The sequence below is a fragment of the Aulonocara sp. 'chitande type north' Nkhata Bay genome, linkage group LG3 (genome assembly GCF_057382095.1).
Source record: "Aulonocara sp. 'chitande type north' Nkhata Bay isolate Kocher_YH1m ecotype deep benthic linkage group LG3, A_spYH_male_GT1.1, whole genome shotgun sequence".
In the NCBI taxonomy this organism is placed as follows: Eukaryota; Metazoa; Chordata; class Actinopteri; order Cichliformes; family Cichlidae; genus Aulonocara; species Aulonocara sp. 'chitande type north' Nkhata Bay.
In genome coordinates this window covers 4,287,665-4,311,536 of record NC_141346.1, presented here as the reverse complement: position 1 = coordinate 4,311,536, position 23,872 = coordinate 4,287,665, and the positions used below count along the sequence as shown (strand labels likewise).

Genomic DNA, 23,872 nt, shown 5'->3' with positions numbered 1-23,872 from the left:
TTCAGCAGAGCCTGCAAAGTCCTTGTCAGTCCGGTTTAAGAGCAGTAATTCGTGGACTTTGTTTGGAAGAGAGCGGAGACGCCAACATAGTTTCATTAGCGCACCAGGGCGACTCCCCCGTCTACGTCTCCTCCAGGAGCCACAGAGAGCTGCTGCGCATCCAACTAAAATCTCCCAAAAACTTTCTGGGTTTGTGAAAAATGGATAAGAACTATTGTGACACGACTGCCTGATGTTTAGCAGTTGATCTCTGGAGAAAGTGATGTGTTCTGAGTAACCAAAAGCGTAGAAAATAAACAAAAACAAGAAAAGTGCAAGAGAGCGCAGTACCGAGGCTGCCATCCGTGGCACCATCTAGAAAGTTTCTTTCGTGGAGATACGGTGGCTTTCAAAAGTATTCGGCCCCCTTGAACTTTTCCACATTTTATCACATTACAGCCACAAACATGAATCAATTTTATTGGAATTCCACGTGAAAGACCAACACAAAGTGGTGCACACGTGAGAAGTGGAACGAAAATCAGACATGATTCCAAACATTTTTTACAAATAAATAACTTAAAATTGGGGTGTGCGTAAAAAAAGAATGATAGAGAGAATAAAAATAGAGCTTTAACAGAGTTCCTGCTGCCACTGCAGCACTTTTCTCTCAAATGGGAGAATGAAGTCTCTGAATACGTCTCTACGAGCTTTTACTTTGAAGGTTGAAACTGAAAGTAAAACTTTCTCATTACAGCTGGAAAGTTAGAGCCGTGTGAGTATTTGGGTGTTGGGTGGAGCAGAGGTGGGACCAGGTTATAGTCTTTGTCACAGGGGGATGGAGAGCCTCATGCCCTTCCTGCTGCTCGTGCACGGTAAGAACTTTGAACCCGTGTGTAGTTGGGCTGCCGTCAGCCACAGGGGGATGTTTTCAGTATTTACCGTTCCCTGCTGCAGTCAGTGAATAACAGAGTGCTGGGTGAGCCACTCTCAATCCGTTACTCTCCAGGGTTATCTGCTTTCAATCCATCCAGTCTTCATCAAAAGACGCAGGTGGCTCCTGGCCTACATGTGAAGTAGTTTTATATTTTATAAATAAAGTTTTTTCTCCAACTGAACACACAATTTGTTTTAACTCTTATATGTAGTTAGTTTAAAACGTGTGATCAGGATGTTTCACAACCTTTTCACAATAAAGCAAGGAGTTGGCTGACCTTGGGTGACCAGTAGAAACTTTTATTAATATTTTTAAAACAGAAGCAGCACAAACATTTGACATCAGTTTGGTCTGATTTGAAGAAGGGAGGGGGGCAACTTCACTCACTTTGTTTCAGCACTAGCACAGGGACAGACAACCCTTCTTTTCCTTCGTCTCTGCATTACCTCATAAATACGTCATAATGCTTGAACTCTAATCTTGAATGCTTCCACACCCTCTGCCGTGATCAAACGTTTGCATTTCACTGCTGCTTGTGTGCCAGGAAGAAATTTCCGTGCGTGTTTTTTTTAGCTGGATAAAAAGGAATTTTTTACCCTGTGGCAGGAATGTTCAGGCTCAAAATGTCTCCATATCATTCACGACAAATTATAGGCCAACAAGTCATTTCCAGCAGTTTGGATGCAGGCAATACATTTTTTGCTAAATAACATCAAATGTGTGTGTGAGGATTTGTCTGACAGAGAAGTGCATGTGCTGAAGGAGCTACTTTTACGGAACAGCTACTAAAAAAAAAGGAAATAAGCATGACTCGTGTCATGTGAGAGGACTTTACACTGAGTTTCAGGTCAGATTAATAAGGGGAGGTTTGCATTGACGTGAAACAACAAGCTTGCTGGAAAGGAAAAAGTGGAGTTTTAAAAAGATAGAGGGTAAAAATATGAGCTTCCCGAGAAATGCTCAAAGTACAGAAAACCGAAAATGAAACATCTGAAACTCAGAGAAGCGCTGGAGTTTGAAAATGGGAAGTTTACTCATTTCATTTTATATAAACTCAGTTCCACAAAAGTCCTGACTGTAAAATCTGAATAAAAACAGAGTGCAATGATTTGTAAATGTCATGAAACAACAATTTACAGTTGTTTACAGTAGAAAACAAAACATTTTTCAGCTGTCTCTGAAGTATTACAGTTCCATGTGTCCTCTCCAGTGATGCGAATAACGGCGTTACAAGTAATGGCGTTATTACTTTACTTTTTTCAGTAACGTAAGTTATAGTTACTAACAAGAAAATGCGGTCCGTTACTATTTTTCAACAAACAGACGGTTGAAGCTGTGTTCAGCTTACTGCACCTTATATTAGCTGCAGGAAGTAGCTGACTACGTAAGTAATCTGGGCGCTACAGCTTTAAGCAGCTGCGCGCTCCCGCGGACGGTTTTCACGATCTAGCACAACACCTGGAGCTAAGGGGGCAAAACAATCACATGAGTGCTGCTGTTTGACTGAGGAAGAATAAAGTAATCGTGGTAAGCTAATTACATGACCACTTAAAGGCAAAACAACAAGGTGATATATACCAGTTTTAAATTGTGTTGAAAAACCATAGTCATCATAAACAATACACGTGTTTTTTTCCTCAATAATTCCATCACGTTTACTGTCTAATGTTAGCGCAGCAAGAACTCTCTGCTTATGAGCAAAAACAAACAAACAAACCAAAAAAATAAGTTTTAGGAGTGACTGAGAGAGAGAGAGAGAGAGAGAGAGCAGAAAAAGAGAGAGAGCAGGTTTTGAAATGTGAGAGATTTGTGACGTTTAGCGTGTCTGGAGTGTGTAGTTAATGTGTTGTCTTGTGTAGTTAGTGTGTAGTGTTGTGGATAGTTTTGTGTTGTGTATCAGAACAATGAGGCGACTGCTGTCTCCAGGTAGAAACAGGAGTGATACACCTGCTGCTGTCAGACCTGCAGGTATCAGGCTGTGATGTTCTCGTTTATAGTGGACAGAAATTATGTTTTTGGAGTGGCACAAATAAATTGTGGCATCTTATTGAAGAACAGCTGATTGTTCTGTAAATAGTTTGAAATGGTTATTTAAAAAAAGGGTAAAAGATAAATGGATGCAAATAACTTTGTTGTTTACAAAACTTGTGCATAGGATTTTAAAACTGACAATTTATATTTGCATTTAAAGTTATGAAATATGATTCATTAAACATGTTTGTGGTTGTTACAGTAAAAAATATAACTTTTTCTACTCTGATTTTGTGTTTTTTGTCTGATTTTAGATCAATTGTGTTAATACAGTATGTCAAAATGAAAAATAACTGTAAATTCAGACACATTAGGTTGTGCTGAAAAGAATGATACCAAACAAGGCAAAGTAAATAGTCTTTAAAGGTAAAGATCAAAAGTAGTTAAAAATGGCCAATTATACCCTGGACCCCAGAGGGTTAAATGTTTTTTCTTTTTTTAAGTAACGCGATAGTTACTTTTCAAGTAATTAACTTTTTAATTTAACTAGTAATTAACTTACTTTTAGAATATTGTAACTCAGTTACTTTTTTGTGTTATTTTATTATGTATGTTGTATTCTTGTACAGCACTTTGGTCAACGCTCCTGTTGTAATTAAATGTGCTATATAAATAATTAAACAATTAAAGAATTTTTAAAAGAAGTAGTAACTAGTAACTATAATTAATTACTTTTTCAAAGTAACTTGCCCAACACTGGTCCTCTCTAACATCAGTCTGTGACCTCGGGACAGCAGCGGTTCTGGTCTGATGGAGGGTTCCAGCTGTTCCAGCAGTCCTGGCTCTGCTTCGTCCTGTCGTTGAGCTCATGATGCTCCAGATGTTGTCGCTGGTGACAGGTCTGAACTGCAGGCAGGAGTAGATGCAATCTGCAGATTAGCATTCTTCTGCTCAAATATTAAGGCCATCAATCCATCCATCCATCCATCCATCCATCTTCATCCGCTTTATCCGAGGCCGGGTCGCGGGGGCAGCAGCCTAAGCAAAGAGGCCCAGACCTCCCTCTCCCCAGCCACCTCCTCCAGCTTATCCGGGGGAACACCAAGGCGTTCCCAGGCCAGCCGAGAGATATAATCTCTCCAGCATGTCCTGGGTCTGCCCCGGGGCCTCCTCCCGGTGGGACATGCCTGGAACACCTCACCCAGGAGGCACCCAGGGGGCATCCTTGTCTGATGCCCGAACCACCTCAGCTGGCTCCTTTCGATGTGGAGCAGCAGCTGCTCTACTCTGAGCCCCTCCCGGATGGCCGAACTTCTCACCCTATCTCTAAGGGAGAGGCCAGCCACCCTTCGGAGGAAGCTCATTTCTGCCGCTTGTATCCGTGATCTCGTTCTTTCGGTGACTACCGACAGCTCGTGGCCATAGGTGAGGGTAGGGACGTAGATCGACCGGTAAATTGAGAGCTTCGCTTTTACACTCAGCTCCCTCTTCACCACGACGGACCGGTGCAGCGTCTGCATTACTGCAGCTGCAGCCCCAATCCGTCTGTCGATCTCCGGCTTCCTTCTCCCATCACTCGCGAACAAGACCCCGAGATACTTGAACTCCTCCACTTGGGGCAGGAACTCATCCCCGACCCGGAGTGGGCACTCCACCCTTTTCCAGCTGAGAACCATGGCCTCAGATTTGGAGGTGCTGATCCTCATTCCCGCTGCTTCACACTCGGCTGCGAACCGTTCCAGTGCGAGCTGGAGGCCCTCACCCGATGAAGCCAACAGAACCACATCATCCGCAAAAATCAGAGATGAGATTCTGAGGCCACCAAAGCGAAAGCCCTCCGCCACTTGGCTGCGCCTAGAAATCCTGTCCATAAAAATTATGAACAGAACCGGAGACAAAGGGCAGCCCTGGCGGAGCCCATCACCCACCGGGAACGAGTCCGACTTATTGCCAGCAATGCGAACCAAGCTCTTGCAACGGTTGTATGTATAGGGATCGAATGGACCGTAGCAATGGGCCAGACACCCCATACTCCCGCAACACCTCCCACAGGACACCCCGAGGGACACGGTCGAATGCCTTCTCCAAGTCCACAAAACACATGTAGACTGGTTGGGCAAACTCCCATGCACCCTCAAGTATCCTGGAGAGGATAAAGAGCTGGTCCAGTGTTCCGCGACCAGGACGAAAACCGCATTGTTCCTCCTGTATCTGAGGTTCGACTAGCGGATGAACTCTCCTTTCCAGCACCCTGGCATAGACTTTCCCAGGGAGGCTGAGGAATGTGATCCCCCTGTAGTTGGAACACACCCTCCGGTCCCCCTTCTTAAAGATGGGGACCACCACCCCGGTCTGCCAGTCCACAGGTACTGCCCCTGATCTCCACGCAACATTGCAGAGGCGTGTCAACCAGGACAGCCCTACAACGTCCAGAGCCTTCAGGAACTCGGGGCGGACCTCATCAACACCAGGGGCTCTGCCACCAAGGAGTTGTTTAACTGCCTCAGTGACCTCGCCCCTGGAAAATGGCGGGTCATTCCCCTCATCCCCAGACTCTGCTTCCTCCTCGGAAGACGTGACAGTGGGATTAAGGAGGTCCTCGAAGTATTCCTTCCACCGCCTGACAATTTTCTCAGTCGACGTCAGCAGCGCTCCGCCAGCACTATACACAGTGCAGGTAGAGCACCGCTTTCCCCCCCTGAGACGCCTGACGGTTTGCCAGAATCTCTTCGAGGCAGTCCGAAAGTCTTTTTCCACAGCCTCTCCAAACTCCTCCCACACCCGAGTTTTTGCTTCAGCCACTGCCTGAGCCGCATTCCGCTTGGCCTGTCGATACCTGTCGGCTGCCTCCGGAGTCCCACCGGCTAACCATGCCCGATAGGACTCCTTCTTCAGCCTGGTGGCTCCCTTCACCTCTGGTGTCCACCATTTGGTTCGGGGATTACCACCACGGCAGGCACCAACCACCTTGCGGCCGCAGCTCAATGCAGCAGCTTCGGCAATGGAGACGCTGAACATGGTCCATTCAGACTCAATGTCCCCAGTCTCCCTCCTCCTTGAATCGCTACCTTATCATGGTGGAGGGGTTTGTGTGTCCCAGGGATCCCAGGGGCTATGTTGTCTGGGGGCTTTTGCCCCCTGGTAGGGTCTCCCATGGCAAATTGGTCCTGGGTGAGGGACCAGACAAAGAGCGATTCAGAAGACCCTTATGAAAAGAATATCGAGGGAACAGTTTACCCTGCCCGGGATAGGGTTACCGGGGCCCCGCCCTGGAGCCAGGCCCGGGGAGGGTGCCCGAGGGCGAGCGTCTGGTGGCCGGGCCTTAGTCCATGGGGCCCGGCCGGGCACAGCCCGAAGAGGAGACATGGGCCCATCCTCCCGCAGGCCCACCACCCGCAGGAGGCGCCATAGGGGTCGGGTGCATTGTGTGCCGGGTGGCGGCCAGGAGCGGAGGCCCTGGCGGACTGACCCCCGGCTGCCAAGACTGGCAATAGGGACAAACATTAAGGCCTTCCATGAAAACACATCTGCATCTTTTTAATTTATTTATTTTATTTACTTTACACCATTTCCCCAGCTTTGGAAAACTCACAGGCATAGATGAAGCTGGGGTACACAAACTGTAAAGCCAGGTGGAAAAGGTTCTGATAAGATGTATTCCTCATTCCCCAGTACGTTAAAGGATCCTCTGATCTTGGAATGTTTCTCTTCGACACAATACTAAGGGGTTGGCAGTCCAGGGGTTGGCAATTATTTCAAAATAATGAAACCAATATCATTAAAAAAACTGATGATAAAGCTGTTCAGTGTCAATATAGGCGGACCTGTGTTCATTCTCAGTGTGTTTGTCTCCTCATTTTCATGTTTGGCTCTGTAATACCTAAACACTGAGGAGGTGCTTGTGTTTGTGTAAAAAGCTCCACAGAACAGATGCGACATTCAACTTGCATAAAATGAAATAAATAATTTACACTGCAAGTCACATTGTTGTTTTTCTTATTCTGATAGATTACACTGAAACAGAGACAGACAAACAGTCTGGTCAAACTATTCCCTTATTTGCAGATAAAAGATAGATGATCCCACACAGCAGTAACATTTCTTTTTCTTTCGGGCTCCATTTTGTTATGGAGAGATGTGTATTGTCATTTGTTGTAGAGAGATATGTATTTTTTTATATATCTTTGCGAGAGTAATTTTGTGTTTTTTCTTTGGTGGCAACTCATTCCGTTGGCAGATGCGGTACCTTTTAAACATAGTTTGGCGCGTTGCCAATGAGCGATACAGCAGCTGTATCGATCACCTGACTTTTTCTTAAAGCGACGCACGCATTGATACAGGTTTCGCTCAATGAGCTTGATACATGCGTCGGCGCGTCAGTGTTGCTGGACCCATCACTAGCGTAACTCAGCTCATAACCTTAGCACCTCGGAGCAGTGTGCTCATGTGATAGAGCGGCTGTGCGAGACCTCTTGGCGGTCTGGTTTAGTATTAGGAGCCTCGCTATAAACTGGCATTTCATTTCCGAGGAAGTGATCCCAGAGAGAAGTAAAGCAAGTTCATCTCTGAATGTTTGTAAAGCATTCCCACGTTAAGATTAACAACAGATATATGGAGCGACTGCCTCTCTCTCTCCTGCTGCTACTTCAATCATGAAACTGATCAATGATCATCTGATCTGCTTTTCTGTCGGACTCCCATCTCTATTGTTTGTTTTTGCACCAGAAAGAGGAAACCAGCGACTGAACAACAGCAGCACGTTCAAGCTTGAGAAGCTGTTGTTAGAATTTATTTTATTTAATATTACTTTCTACACCAGGATCTTTTTCTACGTAGCTGACAGCTGGTAACTGTGCAGGGGCAGATCTAGCAAAGTTTAGCCAGGGGGGCCCAGGTAGGGCATCAACAGGGAAAAGGGGGCACAAAGACATACTTTTCTTTCTTATTCTCATTTAAAATGTCGAGCTTTTAATAAATAATTATCTGAATCTTACACCCAAAGTTTTAATCTGATGTAAAATGTATAGAAGTCCTTTGCTGTATATAATTAAATCTAATTGGCTGTAGCTCAGGTGGCACAGCAGGTCAGCCACTAATCAGAAGGTCGGTGGTTCGATCCCAGGCTGCCTCCTGGCTGCATGCCAAATATCCATGTTTGCCTACTAGTGATGGTCAGAGAGTGACTGGCAGCCTCGCCTCTGTCTGAGTAAAAACCGCTATAAAAATGCAGGCCATTTACCATTTCATATATATCCCAGCAAGCTGTAGTACTTTTTCCTTTGGGAAGGTACCATCTGTGCAGTCTGCAGTCCTGTTGAAGAAAGATGTTGAATCTTTTTAAATATTGTAGAAAAATAATTGATTTCTGTGCTTTTTTTATTTTTATTTTTTAAACACACATGCATTAAATTAATGTTGATTGCGTTGATTAAGCATCACGAGGCAGAGGGTGGAGGGTGGTTCCCTATTTTTTTTTTTTTGTTGGGAGTTGGAACCCTATTAGTTAGGTTGCTTAATATTTCTGCTAAGCACTCTTTAAAATACCAGAATAGGGAGGATGGTGCAGGTTTAAGTTCATTAGATTGATCAGTATCGCTGAACTATGAAATATTTTGGGTGCAGTGTATTTTTTTATTTATTTATTTATTTTTTTACATACAGGTATAACAGAATAGCTTTAGTGTTTTGTTTTTAAACTTGAGTATGAACTTATACAAAATGAAGCAAGATATAAAAAAAAGTTTTATTGATTATTAAATACACTATAATGGATTCATATCGATATCAGCAGATATCTAAGTTTATGATATCGGTATCGGACATAAAAAAGTGGTATCGTGCCATCTCTAGTTAAAACCAGTCAGAGCGGGCACGCTCCGTTTTGCCTAACTATTTTTAAACCCCTGTAGCACTGCAACCACGTAAGCTAGCACAATAAAGGTTTTTGCATATGAAACCCAAGGAGTTGTACTTAGGCCTATATCTTATGCCATCGGGTTGTCCTAGGTCATGGTTTCCTTCCACTTATAGCTTTGCAAATATTGCACACTGTCGTCATTACTGGTACTAATTTAAAACCTGTTGTTAGAACTCATCCCTACATGTGACCCACACTGTGGACAGACTGAATGATGGGACACTGTTTCTCTCCTCAGTTTCCCATCATGCCTCAGGGGTGGAGGTGTATCAGGTGTATGAGGGGGAGGAGTCTGTCCTGCTGCCCTGTCAGGTACCTGTTAATGCTTCCAGTAGCTCCACAGCAGTGGTCTGGGACCGTGATGAGTTCAAGATCCCAACAGTCCACATGCGTGTGCAGAGCAGAGATGATATTCTGAATGATCAGAACCATCGTTACACCAACCGAACATCGATGAAAGCCGACGCCCTGCAGACTGGAGACCTCAGCCTCACCCTGAGGAACCCTACAGTCTCTGATGGTGGGACCTACATCTGCATCGTCCGCAAATATGGACAAGATCAGAGCAAGACCCATGTGCAACTGAAGGTCAAAGGTCAGTGTGTGAAATCAGTCAGTACTCAGTATGATGCCTTTAAAATATTGTCTGTCTGAGATGTTGTTGCTCTGAGCTCACAAATCATGACTGACTAATAATACACATTCCAAAACACTGACTAAAGGTTCCTGGGCACTTCATTAGGTACACTTGTAAGCTGCTCATTGATCTAAATATCTAATCAGCCAATGTCATGACACCAACTTACTGCACTTAAAACAACCTGCAGAAGTTCAAACTAACCAACATAATGGAGAAGAAACGATGATTTCAGTGACTTTAAATGTGGCAATGATTGCTGGTTTGTGTATTTCACAAACTGGTGATTTGCAGGGATTTTCCCTCCAGTCAGTTTACAGAGGTCTGAAACACAGAAACACAGCACACCACACTTATCCACACCAATCAGGTTAGACCAGAGCACAGACTCACTGGACAACAGAAGGTTGACACATGTTTACTGGTTTCTGCTGCAACATTCAGATGGTAGAGTCACAGTTTGGTGAAAACATCATGAAAGCATGGATCCATACTGACTTGTACCAAAGGCTCAGCTTGCTGGTGGTATAATGGTGTAGTGGAGATTTTCCTGAGACACCTTTGGCCTCTTAAATACCAACAGAGCATTGTTTAAACCCCACAGCCATGAGTACTGTTGCTGACTGTGTCCATCCCAGAATGACCTCAGTGTACCGTCCTCTGATGCTTCCTGCAGGATAACAAATGAGTAACAATGAGTTTGCTGCACTCAGAGGGCTTACAGATCCCAGTCCAACAGAGCATCTTTTGTCATGTGAAGGCTGTGTGCAGGCAGGAATAGGACCCAAAGTGCAGACTCACGGCAGGCAAAAGTGTACTTCAAAACTCAACTTTTATTGCTGGATGGCAAAACGTAACTAAAATCCAAATAAACTTAGATAAGCAGGCAGCCGGCGCGCGCGCACACACACACACACAACATAAATGAGGGTCGGTCGGTCGGAAGCAAATCCAGATACATTAACATCAGACAAGGACCTTCAAAATAAAACAGGAAACATAACACAAATTGAACTAAAGACACAGACTCACATGCAGGCACTGCAACAGAGGGAACAAAGACATGGGACCAGGGCAGACAGACACTGACTGGACACGAGGATATAGCAACTAAGGATTACACAGAGACATAAACCATAAGACATAACTCTGAAACCAAAGACTAGAAATGATAAATAATATAATAAACTCAAAAACCCTGGGTCAACGACCCAGGCATCCTAACATCTTTGGTATGTGCTGGAACAAAAGAGTCACATGATAAATGTGCAGCATGTCTGTGATGATGTCACATCTGAGCCATTAACAAGCAAAGGAACAGGATACCAGCAAGGTGTACCTAATAAAGTGTCCAGTAAGGCTCTGTGACAGTGGCTCTGTAATGGTGTGAAAGAAAAACAGATGTCCGAGTGACTCCAGCAGGGGGAGCAATCTGACTTCAACACACATATACACTCAGTGCCACTTTATTAGGCACACCTGTTCAGCTGTTCTTTAACAAAAATATCTAATCAACCAATCACATGGCAGCAGTTTAGTGGATGCTAATAAAGTATCTGGTTAGTAAAAACCTATCATCTTTTCACTTATAGGTTGCTGACATCTTGCTAGTTTATCAGGAATGGCACATCTCTGAGCCGTAGATTGTACAGTCCGCCAGCCCACACTTTTGTCATCTGCTGTGAATTTATCATGTTTCATGTTCAGGTTTCTTCTGTTCACCACAGAGCGACCTCCGACTTGGCTCTGGGCTCTCTTTGTTGTCCTGGCTATCTTGGCTCTCCTGGCTGTCAGTGGGATCATCATGTGTTATAGATATAAATGGATCAAACGCCCAGCAGGTATGGTAGTTTGGTTTGTTGTTGGTTCTTTAAAGCAGCAATAAAAAAACAAACAAAAAAAACAAACAAACAAAACTCACTTTTGCAGGGATCTAATGAAGAATTCCCAATACTTATGAAAATAATCATGATTATCATTTTGATCGGGGTTGTGCATTATACACATTATATACATTGTACGATAAAGCAGCACTGGACAGGCAGTAATAAAAGAATGATTATTTCCTCATCGGGGCTTTGTGGGCACTCATTTCCCTGCAGAGGAAGCTGGAACCAGATCAGGAGAAGCTAGCTAATGTGAAGGTGACTAAATGATACATTGTTAGTAGCTCCACTTCAATCTGAAAAATCACCTGCTCTTTGAGGTCCTGGTAGACTGATGTGTTGGTGTTGTGTGCACATGTCATGATCTGCTCTGTTGTCCTCACAGACAGCCAGGTATTGATGGTGGAGATCTTGGAGGGAGAGAAAAAGTCTGTCCTGCTGCCCTTTAAGACCACAGAGGATCTTCCCCAGGACGCAACAGTGGAGTGGAGACTCACTGACCCCAAACACATGCAGGTTCACGTGTATGACAGTGGAAAAAATCAGCCGGACAAACAGGACGAGGTGTACCAAGGCCGCACAGAGATGAAGGAAGAGCCACTGAGAGATAAAGACCTCAGTCTGAAACTAAAGGAGCCCCGCGTTACTGACACCGGAGTCTACACCTGCAACGTCAGCAGCAAGGATGGAAGCCTCCTACTTCAGAAAGTGGTGTCTCTCACTGTCAGAGGTGAGTGGAACAGCTTTGATTGTCTTCTGGATCCATATCTGTACAAGATCAAACTGCTGCTGACACATTTTCGATTGATTGAGTTTAATGTATCGTCTCGTTAACTCAGGAATTAGACTTCCACACTGCTGTTTTGTTCTACGGAGCTTAACATATGGCCATACTATGTCAGGTCTCCATGGCAACCTATTCTACCTATATGACAACAAATTTACCACCGTCAATACAAAAACACAAAAATGACACTGAACCCAAACAAAGGTTTGATCCATGCAGTTCAGCAGAGACTGTGATTCCTGCTGCCTCTCTGCTCTGATAAAACAAAAACGCTCTCAGTTTCATGCTGAAGGGTAGACACTGTATGTGTCTGCAGGTGTCACAGAATAAATCCAGAAAACTAAAGAAAGCAGCTGTTTGTGCAGCCTCACACATCAACACACAAGCTGTTCAGCTCCAAGTCAGAGAAACACTGAAAACAGGAGCTGCTGGTTACACAGCAGAGGACATGATGGAGGATCCACCTCACTGATGTCTGTCTGTCTCATGTTCTGCTGTGTTCTCCTCTCAGAGAGCCAGATGGAGACGGTGGAGGTGACAGAATGGAACAAGTCTGTCCTGCTGCCCTTTAAAACCAAAGATGACCTTTCTCAGGATGCCACAGTGGAGTGGAGACGCTCAGACTCCAAACACAAAAAAGTTCACATGTTTCAGAGCAGCCAGCACCTTTCAGGTGAACAGGACGAGATTTACAGAGGTCGCACAGAGATGAACAAAGAGGCACTGAGAATCGGAGACCTCAGTCTGACCCTGAAAGACCTCCGACTAACTGACAGCGGAGTCTACACCTGTACTGTCTGCACGCATGGAAAAGTCCTAAAACAGAAAGTGGTGGTGCTCAGTGTCAGAGGTCAGTAAGCACATCAGAGAGGCTGTGGTATGTTGTCATTTCCTTTTGTCAACTCTCTAGACTCCATTGACTGTATGAAAAACATGAATCTGTGGTCTTTACAAGAAATCTAGAGGTGTCCTATCTAGAGTTGGCTGAGATGCAATATGAAAAAGATCCATCTTTGGCAGGTCTTTTTCATATTGAATCTCAGCCAGTATTAAAAATATATGGTCTTTAGAGCTGCCTACCAATGGGTTGAGGATTGAAGCCAGAAACATTGATCTTTCACCATCTTACAGTGCTGTGATTGCAGGCATTCCCCAGCTCTCTGTAAATGGCATTTTTTTTTAAAAGAAGGCAACATTTTGAACTGTTTTTCATGTTTTATCATATGTCATTAATTACAAAGAAAAAGCTTAAAATAATTTTAACCTCCTTTTGGGCCTGGTATGAAAAATCAATGGGAATAAAGGATGAAAGGTGGGAAGAGATAAGAGTCTAAGGAGCTTGGAAAGAAAACCATCTGGACTTCTTTAAGTTGCTTGAAGACATTTCACCTCTTATACGAGAAGGTCCAACATTTGCTCTTAGAACTGAAGAAGCTTTTCAGATGAAACATCTTCATGCAATTTAACAAAGTCTAAGGAGATTTTCATTCCAAGCTCCTTAGACCTCAATGACCTACATGACTGAGAACCTTCACAGACAGAGATCATCAGTTTCAGTACTGAGTAAAGAATGGATGGTTTCCTTTGATCAACAGGTTAGAAAAGCAATGGCTGAAATTTCTCTGAGTTTCTCTGTAAGCACAACACTCATTTAAATCCTGCTGTTTACAGGTATTTTTCTATACAGTGGTCCAACGTTTATCGTGGGAGTTATATCCTAAAAATTACCCGCGATAGCTGTAATCTGCGTAGTAGTCAACGTTATTGTTTTAAAAATTATTATAGATGTTTTAATGCTGTAAATACCCCTCACTACACACTTTATACACTTTTCTCAGACAGGCATGAACAGTTTCATGTTTCTCTCTTAAAAACTCTCAAAGTTCAAACCTTCATAGAAAAATAAGTCCATTATTACAGAAGGAAACCAAAGATCAAACCCTGTTTTCAGGTCCAGAACATGGAAATAGAGCAGCTGCCAGAGAATTCAACATTAATGAATCAATGGTGCAGAATTGGAGAAAGCAAGAGTAAAAAGTTGAGTAAAGTTTCACTTATCTGACTGTTTTGTTTCACTTATTGCGCCTTATAATCTGAAAAATACGGTAACTTCTACCTTCCTTTAGCATGTCCAGAAGCCCAACTTCTTGTGCGATATTTAGCATCAGCCTCTGCCTTCTGGGTGCTACTGCAGGTGCCTTTGACAGTGCAAAATGTTTCGTCAACATTATTGTTTTTGTTGGCGAGAAAACTTACAAGCATACAGTACAGCACTTCAGAGTCACACTGCTAGCGATCGAAGATTTCTATAAGTTTGACAAGCTGAACACATTCTGTACTGTACAGGAGACAAAGAACAGGAGATGGACAGGAGATTGTTTGACAATGGTCTAGAGCCAATCAAGACACAGTACACAATGCACTGTTAAAAAAATGCATGCAAAATTGCACTCAAAAAAAATCTGTGAAACAGCAAGGCCGCGAAAGGTGAACCACGTTATAGCAAGGGACCACTGTACATCCATCCATTCATGCTGAGTGCTTTCTTTAACTCCACAAAACACATCTAGACTGGTTAATTTAATGAGAGATGATGAGATAGCCTTTATTTGTCAGTTGCAGGTCTTTTGCCCACAACCGAGATGACAGACCTTGCCGACCATACATACAATACACAAACATCACATTGGGGAGACAGGTCAGGTTAGGTAGCGAGGAAAGAAAACGTCGAAATGTGTAACACAGAAGGATAATACAGGAATGCACAGGTATCAACACACCATAGCACAATAAACACAGACAGTAACATGGGAAAGTGTTCCAGTGTGTACATCTGATCTGGGACCGCTGCAATCTTTTGACTGCGCCTCCAACTGACCCAATGTCCACATCAGAGGGGAGGTAAGCGTTGGAGGTGGCGTTGGATCCGGGGTAGAGAGGGTGATGCATCAGTGAGTGCTTATCAGTATCAGTATATGTATGTGTATTCGTGTCCATAGTTCAGCTGTGACAGTGTCCTTCGCCCTGCCAGGCTAAGTAAACAGTCTTCCAGCCAACCCAGGTGGCCTTGCATGGAATGGGAAGGAACAGACTCAACACAGTCGTTATCAGGGAGTTTTTGTTCAGCTCCAGCCTTGAGCTCTGGCCTTGAGCCCACAGCTGGCGCCGAAGGGGTAGCCGGATTATGATGGTAATTTTTCTTTCTTTGCGACAAGTCATGAGAATTTCAAAGCTGTTCTTTAACACTCCGACACTGGTCTCTCAATCTCCCGTTGGAGAACGGCGAGCCTCCCGATGATGGTATCAAACTTGCTGGTGTTTTCATTCTTTTGCCCAAACAGGCGATTCTGAGAACTCACAACTGCAGTGAGCCGTTCTGCGATGCAATCCATCTTTCGCTCAAGGGTGTTATTTTGAGCAGGCCTCTCCTTGATGTATCCCATTATATGTTCAGAGGTGTTATTCTGAGTATTTACGGCACCTGTAAGCGCCTCCAAGGTCTTAACCATTCTGCTTTTGAGCCCGTTCTGAGAAGTCGCGGCTCGTCCCATCGTTTCAATCCCAGCGGGCAGCCTTGAGGGGGTTTGAACAGCCGGATCCGCTGTCTTAATTCTCCGATAAGCCAGGGCCAAGCCAGCTCCAATCAGCAAGAACCCTGTTATCATGGTTCCGAATAGGTAGATATCTTCAGCGTCCTCGATCGACAGTCCCGCCAGGCACACGACCCTCCATTTCTGCCACCTGTCCATCGTGTATCCGGCAGGGAAAGTCCCTCCAGGGCACTCGGGCTCTCCCAAGCCCAGACTTCTTGTTGAGAAAAGGGTGTCAATAGCATTCAGAGACCAGTTGATCAAATCCATAATTCTCTTTAGGTTTTTAAACCATTAAACCTCAAGTATCCTTGAGAGGATGAAGAGCTGGTCCAGTGTTGGTCAGTGACCTAGAAGGAAACTACATTGTTCTTCCAGTATCTGAGGTTCACCCTATCATAAACTTTGCAGAGGAGGCTATGGAGTGTGATCCCCCTTTAAGAATGGAAACTCCACCCCAGTCAGACTCTGCTTCCTCTACATAAAAAACAGTTTCTGGCGGACAGGATAAGGTCCTCAAAGTATTCCTTCCATTGCCCGACAATATCGTCATTAGAAGTCAGCAGCACTCACCCGGACTATAGACTGTGAGAGTAGCACACTGCTTTCCCCTCCTGAGTCGCTCGACAATTTGCCAGAATCCCTCTAGACAGACTGAAAGTCTTTTTCCAGACTCCTACCACAAACTGATTTTGCTTCAGCTACCGCCCAGGCCATGTTGTGCTTAGCCTGTTTGTACTCATCAGCTGTCTCCTAAGTATCACAGGGAAACAAAGCCTGATAAGACTCCTTCTTCAGCCTGATGCCTCCCTCAGAAAACTGTCAAAGCTCAGCTGGATGTGGGAGTTGAAGATACTATGGACAAATTCAAATTCAAATTTTATTTGTCACATACACAGTCATACACAGTACAATATGCAGTGAAATGCTCTGACAACTGCTCGTGACCTAAAATAAAAGACTATGAATAGGATAGGAAATAAATATAAAAATTAAAACGAAGGGTAAATTTAACTGGGAAAGAATAAAATAAAATATAAAAATTAAAGTTAAAAATAAAATAACTGTACAACAAAATACACAATACACAAAATACACAATATAGAAAATATATAAGAATATATGAAGAAATATAGAACAATGGGAGCAGCTGTACAAGTAATAAATGGTAATGAAAGAAATGTAATGTCCAGGGTTGTGCAATCCACATATTTAAGTGCCTTGTGCAGTGCAAATATGCTTAAAAGTGATTTATTTAAGTGACTTTAAGTGACTAAGCAAGTGATTTGATTAGATGTCCACGCAGTGTAGTTGTGCAGCGGCCACTAGTGTAAACAAATGTCCAGAATGTCCAGTGTGTGTAAGAACTATATGTGTGAGTCAGTACTATGTGGTGGTGTGATTGAGAGACCGTACCGCCTGCGGGAAGAAGCTCCTCCTCAGTCTCTCTGTGTTGGTCTTCAGGGAGCGGAATCACTTTCCTGACCTCAACAGAGAGAACAGTCTGTTGTTGGGATGGCTGAGGTCCTTCACGATCTTCCTGGCCTTGGTCCAGCACCGCCTGCTGTAGATTGAGTGCAGGTCAGGGAGCTCGGAGCGGATGGTGCGCTCAGCTGATCGCACAACCCTCTGTAGAGCTCGTCTGTCCTGCATGGTGCTGTTCCCGAACCAGGTTGAGATGTTTCCCGTCAGGATGCTCTCTATGGTGCACGAGTAAAAGTTCCTGAGCACCTTGGAGGGCAGTTGGAAGTCTCTCAAGCGTCTGAGGTGGTAGAGACGCTGTCGGCCTTTTTCACCACGGTGTTGATGTGACAGGACCATGACAGGTCCTGCGTGATGTGAACTCCGAGGTATTTGAAGCTGTCCACTCTCTCCACTGGGCACTCGTTGATGACGGGGGTCTGGTAGTTCCTCTCCTGCTTAGTGCTGAAGTCCACTATCAGCTCCTTTGTCTTACTGACGTTTAGAAGGAGGTTGTTCCTCTGGCACCAGTTCTCCAGATTCCTAATCTCCTTCAGGTAGGCCGCCTCGTTGTTGTCAGAGATCAGGCCCACCACGACGGTGTCGTCGGTAAACTTAATGATGGTGGTGGAGCTGGTAGTGGCCACACAGTCATATGTGTAAAAAGAGTACAGCAGGGGGCTCAGAACACACCCCTGGGGGGCTCCAGTGCTGAGAGTGGTGGAGGCTGAGACATGTCCGCCCATCCTTACTGCCTGTGGTCTGCCAATTAGGAAGTTGGTGATCCACTGACACATAGATGAGCTGAGTCCCAGATGCTCCAGCTTGGTGGTGAGTGTGGAGGGAATTGTGGTATTAAATGCAGAGCTGTAGTCTATGAAGAGCATTTTAACATAATTCCCCTTCTAGAATCCAAGTGAGTGAGTGATGTGTGGAGGAGATGAGAGATGGCATCGTCTGTGGAACGATTTGGACGGTAAGCGAACTGTAGTGGGTCCAGTGTGTCTGGTAGTGAAGAAATGATGAAGTCTCTGACCAGGCGTTCAAAGCACTTCATCACTACTGAGGTGAGGGCTACAGCGCGATAGTCATTGAGAGAAGCAGGGTGGGGTTTCTTCGGGACAGGAACCATGATGGACTCCTTGAAGCATGTGGGGATCACCGACCGAGATAAAGAGATGTTGAATATCTCAGTGAACACAGGTGCTAGCTGGTTAGCACAGACTCTGAGGATACAACCTATTTACATTGCAGATTCTTACTGAAAGCATCAAAACTATGAATGAACACATATGGAATTATTTAGTAAACAAAAACTGTGAAATAACTCAAAACATGTTTTAAATTTTTGATTTTTTGCAACAGCCACCCATTGCTTTGATTATTGCTTTGCACACTCTCAACATTTTTTCGATGAGCTTCATGAGGTCATAAATGTCTTCCTGAAATGGTTTTCCAACACCCTTGAAGGAGTTCCCAGAGATGTTGAGCACTTGTTGGCCCTTTTGTCTTCACTCTGCGGCCTCCACTCTTGTCCCAAACCATCTCCATTGTGTTTAGGTCAGGTGACTGTGTAGGCCAGGCCATCCTTCTTGGTCAAATAGCCCTTACACAGCCTGGAGGTGTGTCGAAAAATAAATAGAATAGAATAGAATTCAACTTTATTGTCATTGCACATGCACAGGTACAGGGCAACGAAATGCAGTTTGCATCCATCCAGAAGTGCTTTAGTGATATAGATATATTACAATATATATTAGCAATAATATAGATATGTGAGTATATTACAGAAATGGGTCTATTATGGTATGTTATAATGTACACGGTATGAAATATGTTGTGAATATTCTATAACTATAAGTATGTACAGGCTGTAGTGAGTACAAGCTATGTACAGGATATGAACAGGATATAAATATGAAAAACTATACAGAATATGAAATAAATAACTTTACAGAATCTGGGATATACAGCTATACAGAAATGGGAACTATGCAAGTTGTAAACAGTTGTAGAATTAAAGATTATCGAATGTACAGAATGATTATTTACACAGAGCTATACATTAGTGCAGTTAAGATAAGTGAGGGTGTAGATAGTTTCTACAGAGGCTATATAAAGTGCTAGTGGTTGTGAGTGGTGGTTCAGTCCATGTTATTATTGTGTTTGAGGGTACAGTTGTCCATTGTGGGTGTGTGTATGTTCAGTCCATGAGTTTAACGTGGGTCAGATGTCAGGAGGCAGAGTTCAGGAGTCTGACAGCTGTGGGGAAGAAGCTGTTCCGGTACCTGGTGGTCTTAGTCCGGAGGCTCCTGTGGCGCCTCCCAGAGGGCAGGAGGGTGAAGAGTCCATGTGATGGGTGACTGGGGTCTTTGATGATTTTCCCAGCCCTTTTCAGACACCGCTTCCTGTAGATGTCTTTTATGGCAGGAAGTGGTGCTCCGGCGATGCGCTGGGCAGTTTTCACGACCCTCTGCAACGCCTTCCGGTCCGAGGCAGAGCAGTTCCCGTACCAGACTGTTATACAGTTGGTCAGGATGCTCTCGATGGTGCAGCAATAGAAGTTCACCAGGATGTCTGAGGACAGGTGGTTCTTCCTCAGAGTCCTCAAGAAGAAGAGGCGCTGGTGAGCCTTCTTGACCAGCTTGGAGCAGTTGGTCGTCCAGGTGAGATCCTCGGAGATGTGGACTCCCAGGAACTTGAAGCTGCTCACACGCTCCACAGCCGTCCCCAAATGGTGGTCCAACTAAATGCAAACCGCATAAGATGGCATGTGGTAGGATGTTGTGGTAGCCATGCTGGTTCAGTGTGCCTTTAGTTGTGAATACATCCCCCACAATGTCACCAACGTAAAACAGCAGGAGAATCCAAAAAACCAAAGATCTCAAATTTGGACTCATCAGACCAAAGCACAGATTTCCACTGGTCTAATGTCCATTCCTTGTGTTTCTTGACCCAAACAAATCTCTTCTGTTTGTTGTTTTTCCTTATTGTCTAGTCATTGTTTCTTAGCAGCTATTTGGCCTGATTCACACAGTCTCCTCTGAACAGCTGATGAAGAGATGTGTCTGCTACTGGAAATCTGTGTGGCATTTATCTGAGCTCTAATCTGAGGTGATGCTAAATTGTGATTTCTGAGGCTGGTGACTCAGATGAATTTATCCTCAGCAGCAGACGTGACTCTTGGTCTTCCCTTACTGGGGCGATTCTCATGTGAGCCAGTTTCATCGTAGCACTTGGTGGTTTTTGTGACTGCACTTGGAGACACATTCAAAGTTTTAGCATTTTTCCTGACTGACTGACCTTCATTTCTCTTTACTTAGCTGTAAAGAATTCTAACTGTTGTCAAATAGGGCCGTCAGCTGTGTACCAGCCTGACTTGTGCACACACACCTGATGGTGCCAACCCAATTAAGAAGGCAAGAAATTCAACCCTGACAGGCACACCTGTGACGTTAAAATCATTTCAGGTGACTACATCATGAAACTCATTGAGGGGAGGCCACAGTCAACAAAACAAAGAGTGCCGAAAAAGTTGATTCTGTTTAGCTGGACGTAGCGTTTTGTGGGAGAAATGTTTTGTCACTCATCCAAGTGACTTCTTCAGTGTCAGCTGACTGCAGTTTTCCCCAATCTTATAAACAGTACATTTGCATAATGACTGAAACCAGCCCACTAAAGGATCAATGGGTTTGAGGTCAGACAATTTGCACATTAATGATCAAGGAATTGACCTCACATGTGTTGCTCAGAGGAGATTTTTTGATCAGTGTGGTTCTCTCTTTGATTTTGTAGAGTTATTTTCCTCAGATATACTTTTGTTAGGATCTGACACTGTACAAATGAAATGCAGGACATAGCTTATGTGTGTCTGTACAACTTGTTTCTCTTTTCTTCAGTCTACGAGCTTCAGACAGTGGAGGTGACACCGGGGGTGAAGCGTGTTCTGCTTCCCTTCAAAACCAAAGCTGACCTGCCTGAGGACGTCAGAGTGGAGTGGAGACGTTCAGACCTTGAAGATGTGAAGGTCCTTGTTTATGAGAACAGCCAAAAAAAGCATGAAGAGCAACACCAGGACTATCAAGACCGCCCTGAGATGAATGAAGAGCTACTGAGAACCGGAGACCTCAGTCTGACCCTTTACTACCCTCGACTTACTGACAGTGGAGTCTACACCTGCACCGTCTACAGAAAAGATGGAGCCATCCTGAAACAGAAAGTAGTGATACTCACTATCAGAGGTCAGTAAACTCATCTGAGGCCAGTAAATTTATAATTTGTGTCTGTATTTACAGCTCATGTTGTATTTTATCAGGCTACAAGGTGGAAATAGTCGAAGTAACAAAGGGGAAGAAGTCTGTGCTGCTGCCCTTTAAAACCACTCTTGATTTACCCGATGATGTCACAATCGAGTGGAGACGTGGTGATTCCAGAGACACAGTCCACACCTATCAGGATGGCCAAAACCTGCTAGAAGAACAGGGACAGGATTATAGAGGTCGCACAGAGATGAATGAAGAGCCACTGAGGACTGGAGACCTCAGTCTGACCCTGAAAGATCTCCAAAAAAACCACAGTGGTTTCTACATGTGCACAGTCTCCCAGGGTGAAGACATCCTGACACAGAAAGGAGTGACGCTTACTTTCAGAGGTAAATGCATCACAGAGGTCAGTAAATGCAGCTTCCTCCAGCTTCTGCTACTTTAGTGGAGGAACTGCTGTGAAAACAGTAAGTAATCCATTTCTGTTGAGTGTTAGATGGGTCAGAAAGAGATTCACATAATAGACTTATTCTGAAACTATATATATATATATATATATATATATATATATATATATATATATATATATATATATATATATATATATATATATATATATATAAAACAATATTCAAACATTATCTATTAGTGTTATTTTTGGTTCTGCTTCGTGTTTAAATGAGGAAAGGTTCTCATAGATTTCTTCGATTTCTCTGGTTGCAGTCTTGATTCCAGTGATTCAAATATTCTTAATGAATCACACCTGAGGTTAAAGACACATTAAGAGCCACGTGATGTGTGTAACCACTCTGCTATTTTAAATTTGTTTTATGTCTCATGCTTTTATGATTGTGTAAACTAATTTTTTTTATCTTGCTTTTTATTATTCTGCTGTGTACAGTGTCCTTGAGTGTTCTGTGCTTTCAAATAAAATGTATTATTATTATTAACTGAGACTTTGAATCACAGTTGTCTGTTTCCTCTGCAGGAAAACATGGTGCAAGCTTTACAGAGCTGTTTCAAGGTTTCCGAAAGAAGAGAAAATCCATAATTGATGGACCTTCTTCCTCTGTGTAAAGTTATCTTCCTCCCTCTTTCTCTTTGTCATGTGTTGCAAAGTTGACGTGAAATGGACAGACTAAAACTGTATCATTTAAAATGTATTCTTAACGCATCAGCGCACATCCTGCAGGTTTAAATCCAATATTTGGTAAAGCCTCAACTTACATCAGAACCTGAATACTGAAAGCATTGCTCATCTATCTTTCAATCCCCTTTTATTGATCAAGTTTGTCTTATTTCTATTATATATCGAAATTGAATCAAGTGAATCATTATTTGATTGTCATGTTAAACTGGAAACTGGAAATAGCAATGTTACAAATGTCGATCATTTGGTTGCCCTGACCGTCTGTTTTGTATTCCCTGGACCAGGATTTATGAATCTATTCCTCTCACGGCTAATGAAACAACTTGATGTTAAATTGAGGAGAGCTGGCAGGTAAGTCATCGTCCACAGCCGTTCCTCTCAGAAATGTTTGATTCAAATTACATGCATATCTGGGTTTGGTTCGTTGTTGTATGTCTGACTGACTGTTCTCTCTCACATTTGGAACAGGATGATCCTCATCTGATCATCTCATCTGTTCATCTTCTGTCTTCCGGAGTACCACAAGATCTACATCAGGGCAACTTAGTTTTCCCTGAATATTCTTCTTTGGTTCCACTTTTGTGTGGAGTTTGCATGTTCTCCCCGTGTTTGCGTGGGTTCTCTCCGGGTACTCCGGCTTCCTCCCACCGTCCAAAGACATGCAGCTTGTGGGGATAGGTTAATTGGATAATCCAAATTGCCACTAGGTGTGAATGTGCGAGTGAATGGGAGTGTGAATGGTTGTCTGTCCCTATGTGTTAGCCCTGCGACAGACTGGCGACCTGTCCAGGGTGTACCCCGCCTTTCGCCCTATGACAGCTGGGATAGGCTCCAGCGCCCCCCGCGACCCTGAAAAGGATAAGCGGAAGCGAATGGATGGATGGATGGTTCCACTTTTAGAAAACATAATTTCCTCCTGCGACATCATGGATATTGTTTTTGTCTCAAGCGGTTCCAATGACCCACTTGAGACCACTTGAGGTACCCTTCATGTCCCTTTGGAGCTAAATAGATGTAAGGCTAGTTTTCCAGCTTGTAAAAACAAATGAACATGTGTCGACCGTCAGTGTGTTGCTCACAGACTGCAACATGTTCCAGTGTAAGGTGAGTTCATTGATCAAGTCTGCACCTGGAGGAAAGGTGTCTCCTGTTTCTTTACACTATGACATGAAAGAGCCATGTTTTTATTAGTTTTATATCTGTGGTACTGTGTGTGATTGTAATCATACAAACCGGTTTGTGAAGCAGTTTAAAGTAACTGTTGACTTTGTTGTATATATCAGAGGAGCTCTGTC

The 23,872-nt window shown here is 43.8% G+C and overlaps 2 protein-coding genes across 2 annotated transcripts; one reads left to right on the top strand and one right to left on the bottom strand.

Annotated features, from left to right (window-relative positions):
• Nucleotides 1-817: 817 nt before the first annotated feature.
• On the top strand, nucleotides 818-23,711 carry LOC147333595 (uncharacterized). Its single transcript, XM_086285810.1, has 10 exons — nucleotides 818-854; nucleotides 9,043-9,399; nucleotides 11,169-11,282; nucleotides 11,713-12,057; nucleotides 12,626-12,964; nucleotides 21,065-21,406; nucleotides 21,481-21,816; nucleotides 22,416-22,500; nucleotides 22,862-22,928; nucleotides 23,046-23,711. Exons 1-9 carry the CDS (start codon nucleotides 818-820, stop codon nucleotides 22,902-22,904), a joined length of 1,998 nt encoding a protein of 665 aa, XP_086141936.1. The 3' UTR covers nucleotides 22,905-22,928; nucleotides 23,046-23,711.
• Nucleotides 15,354-15,974, bottom strand: LOC147333596 (uncharacterized). Its single transcript, XM_086286411.1, has one exon. The coding sequence runs from the start codon at nucleotides 15,972-15,974 to the stop codon at nucleotides 15,354-15,356; it is 621 nt and encodes a 206-aa protein (XP_086142537.1).
• Nucleotides 23,712-23,872: the final 161 nt, after the last annotated feature.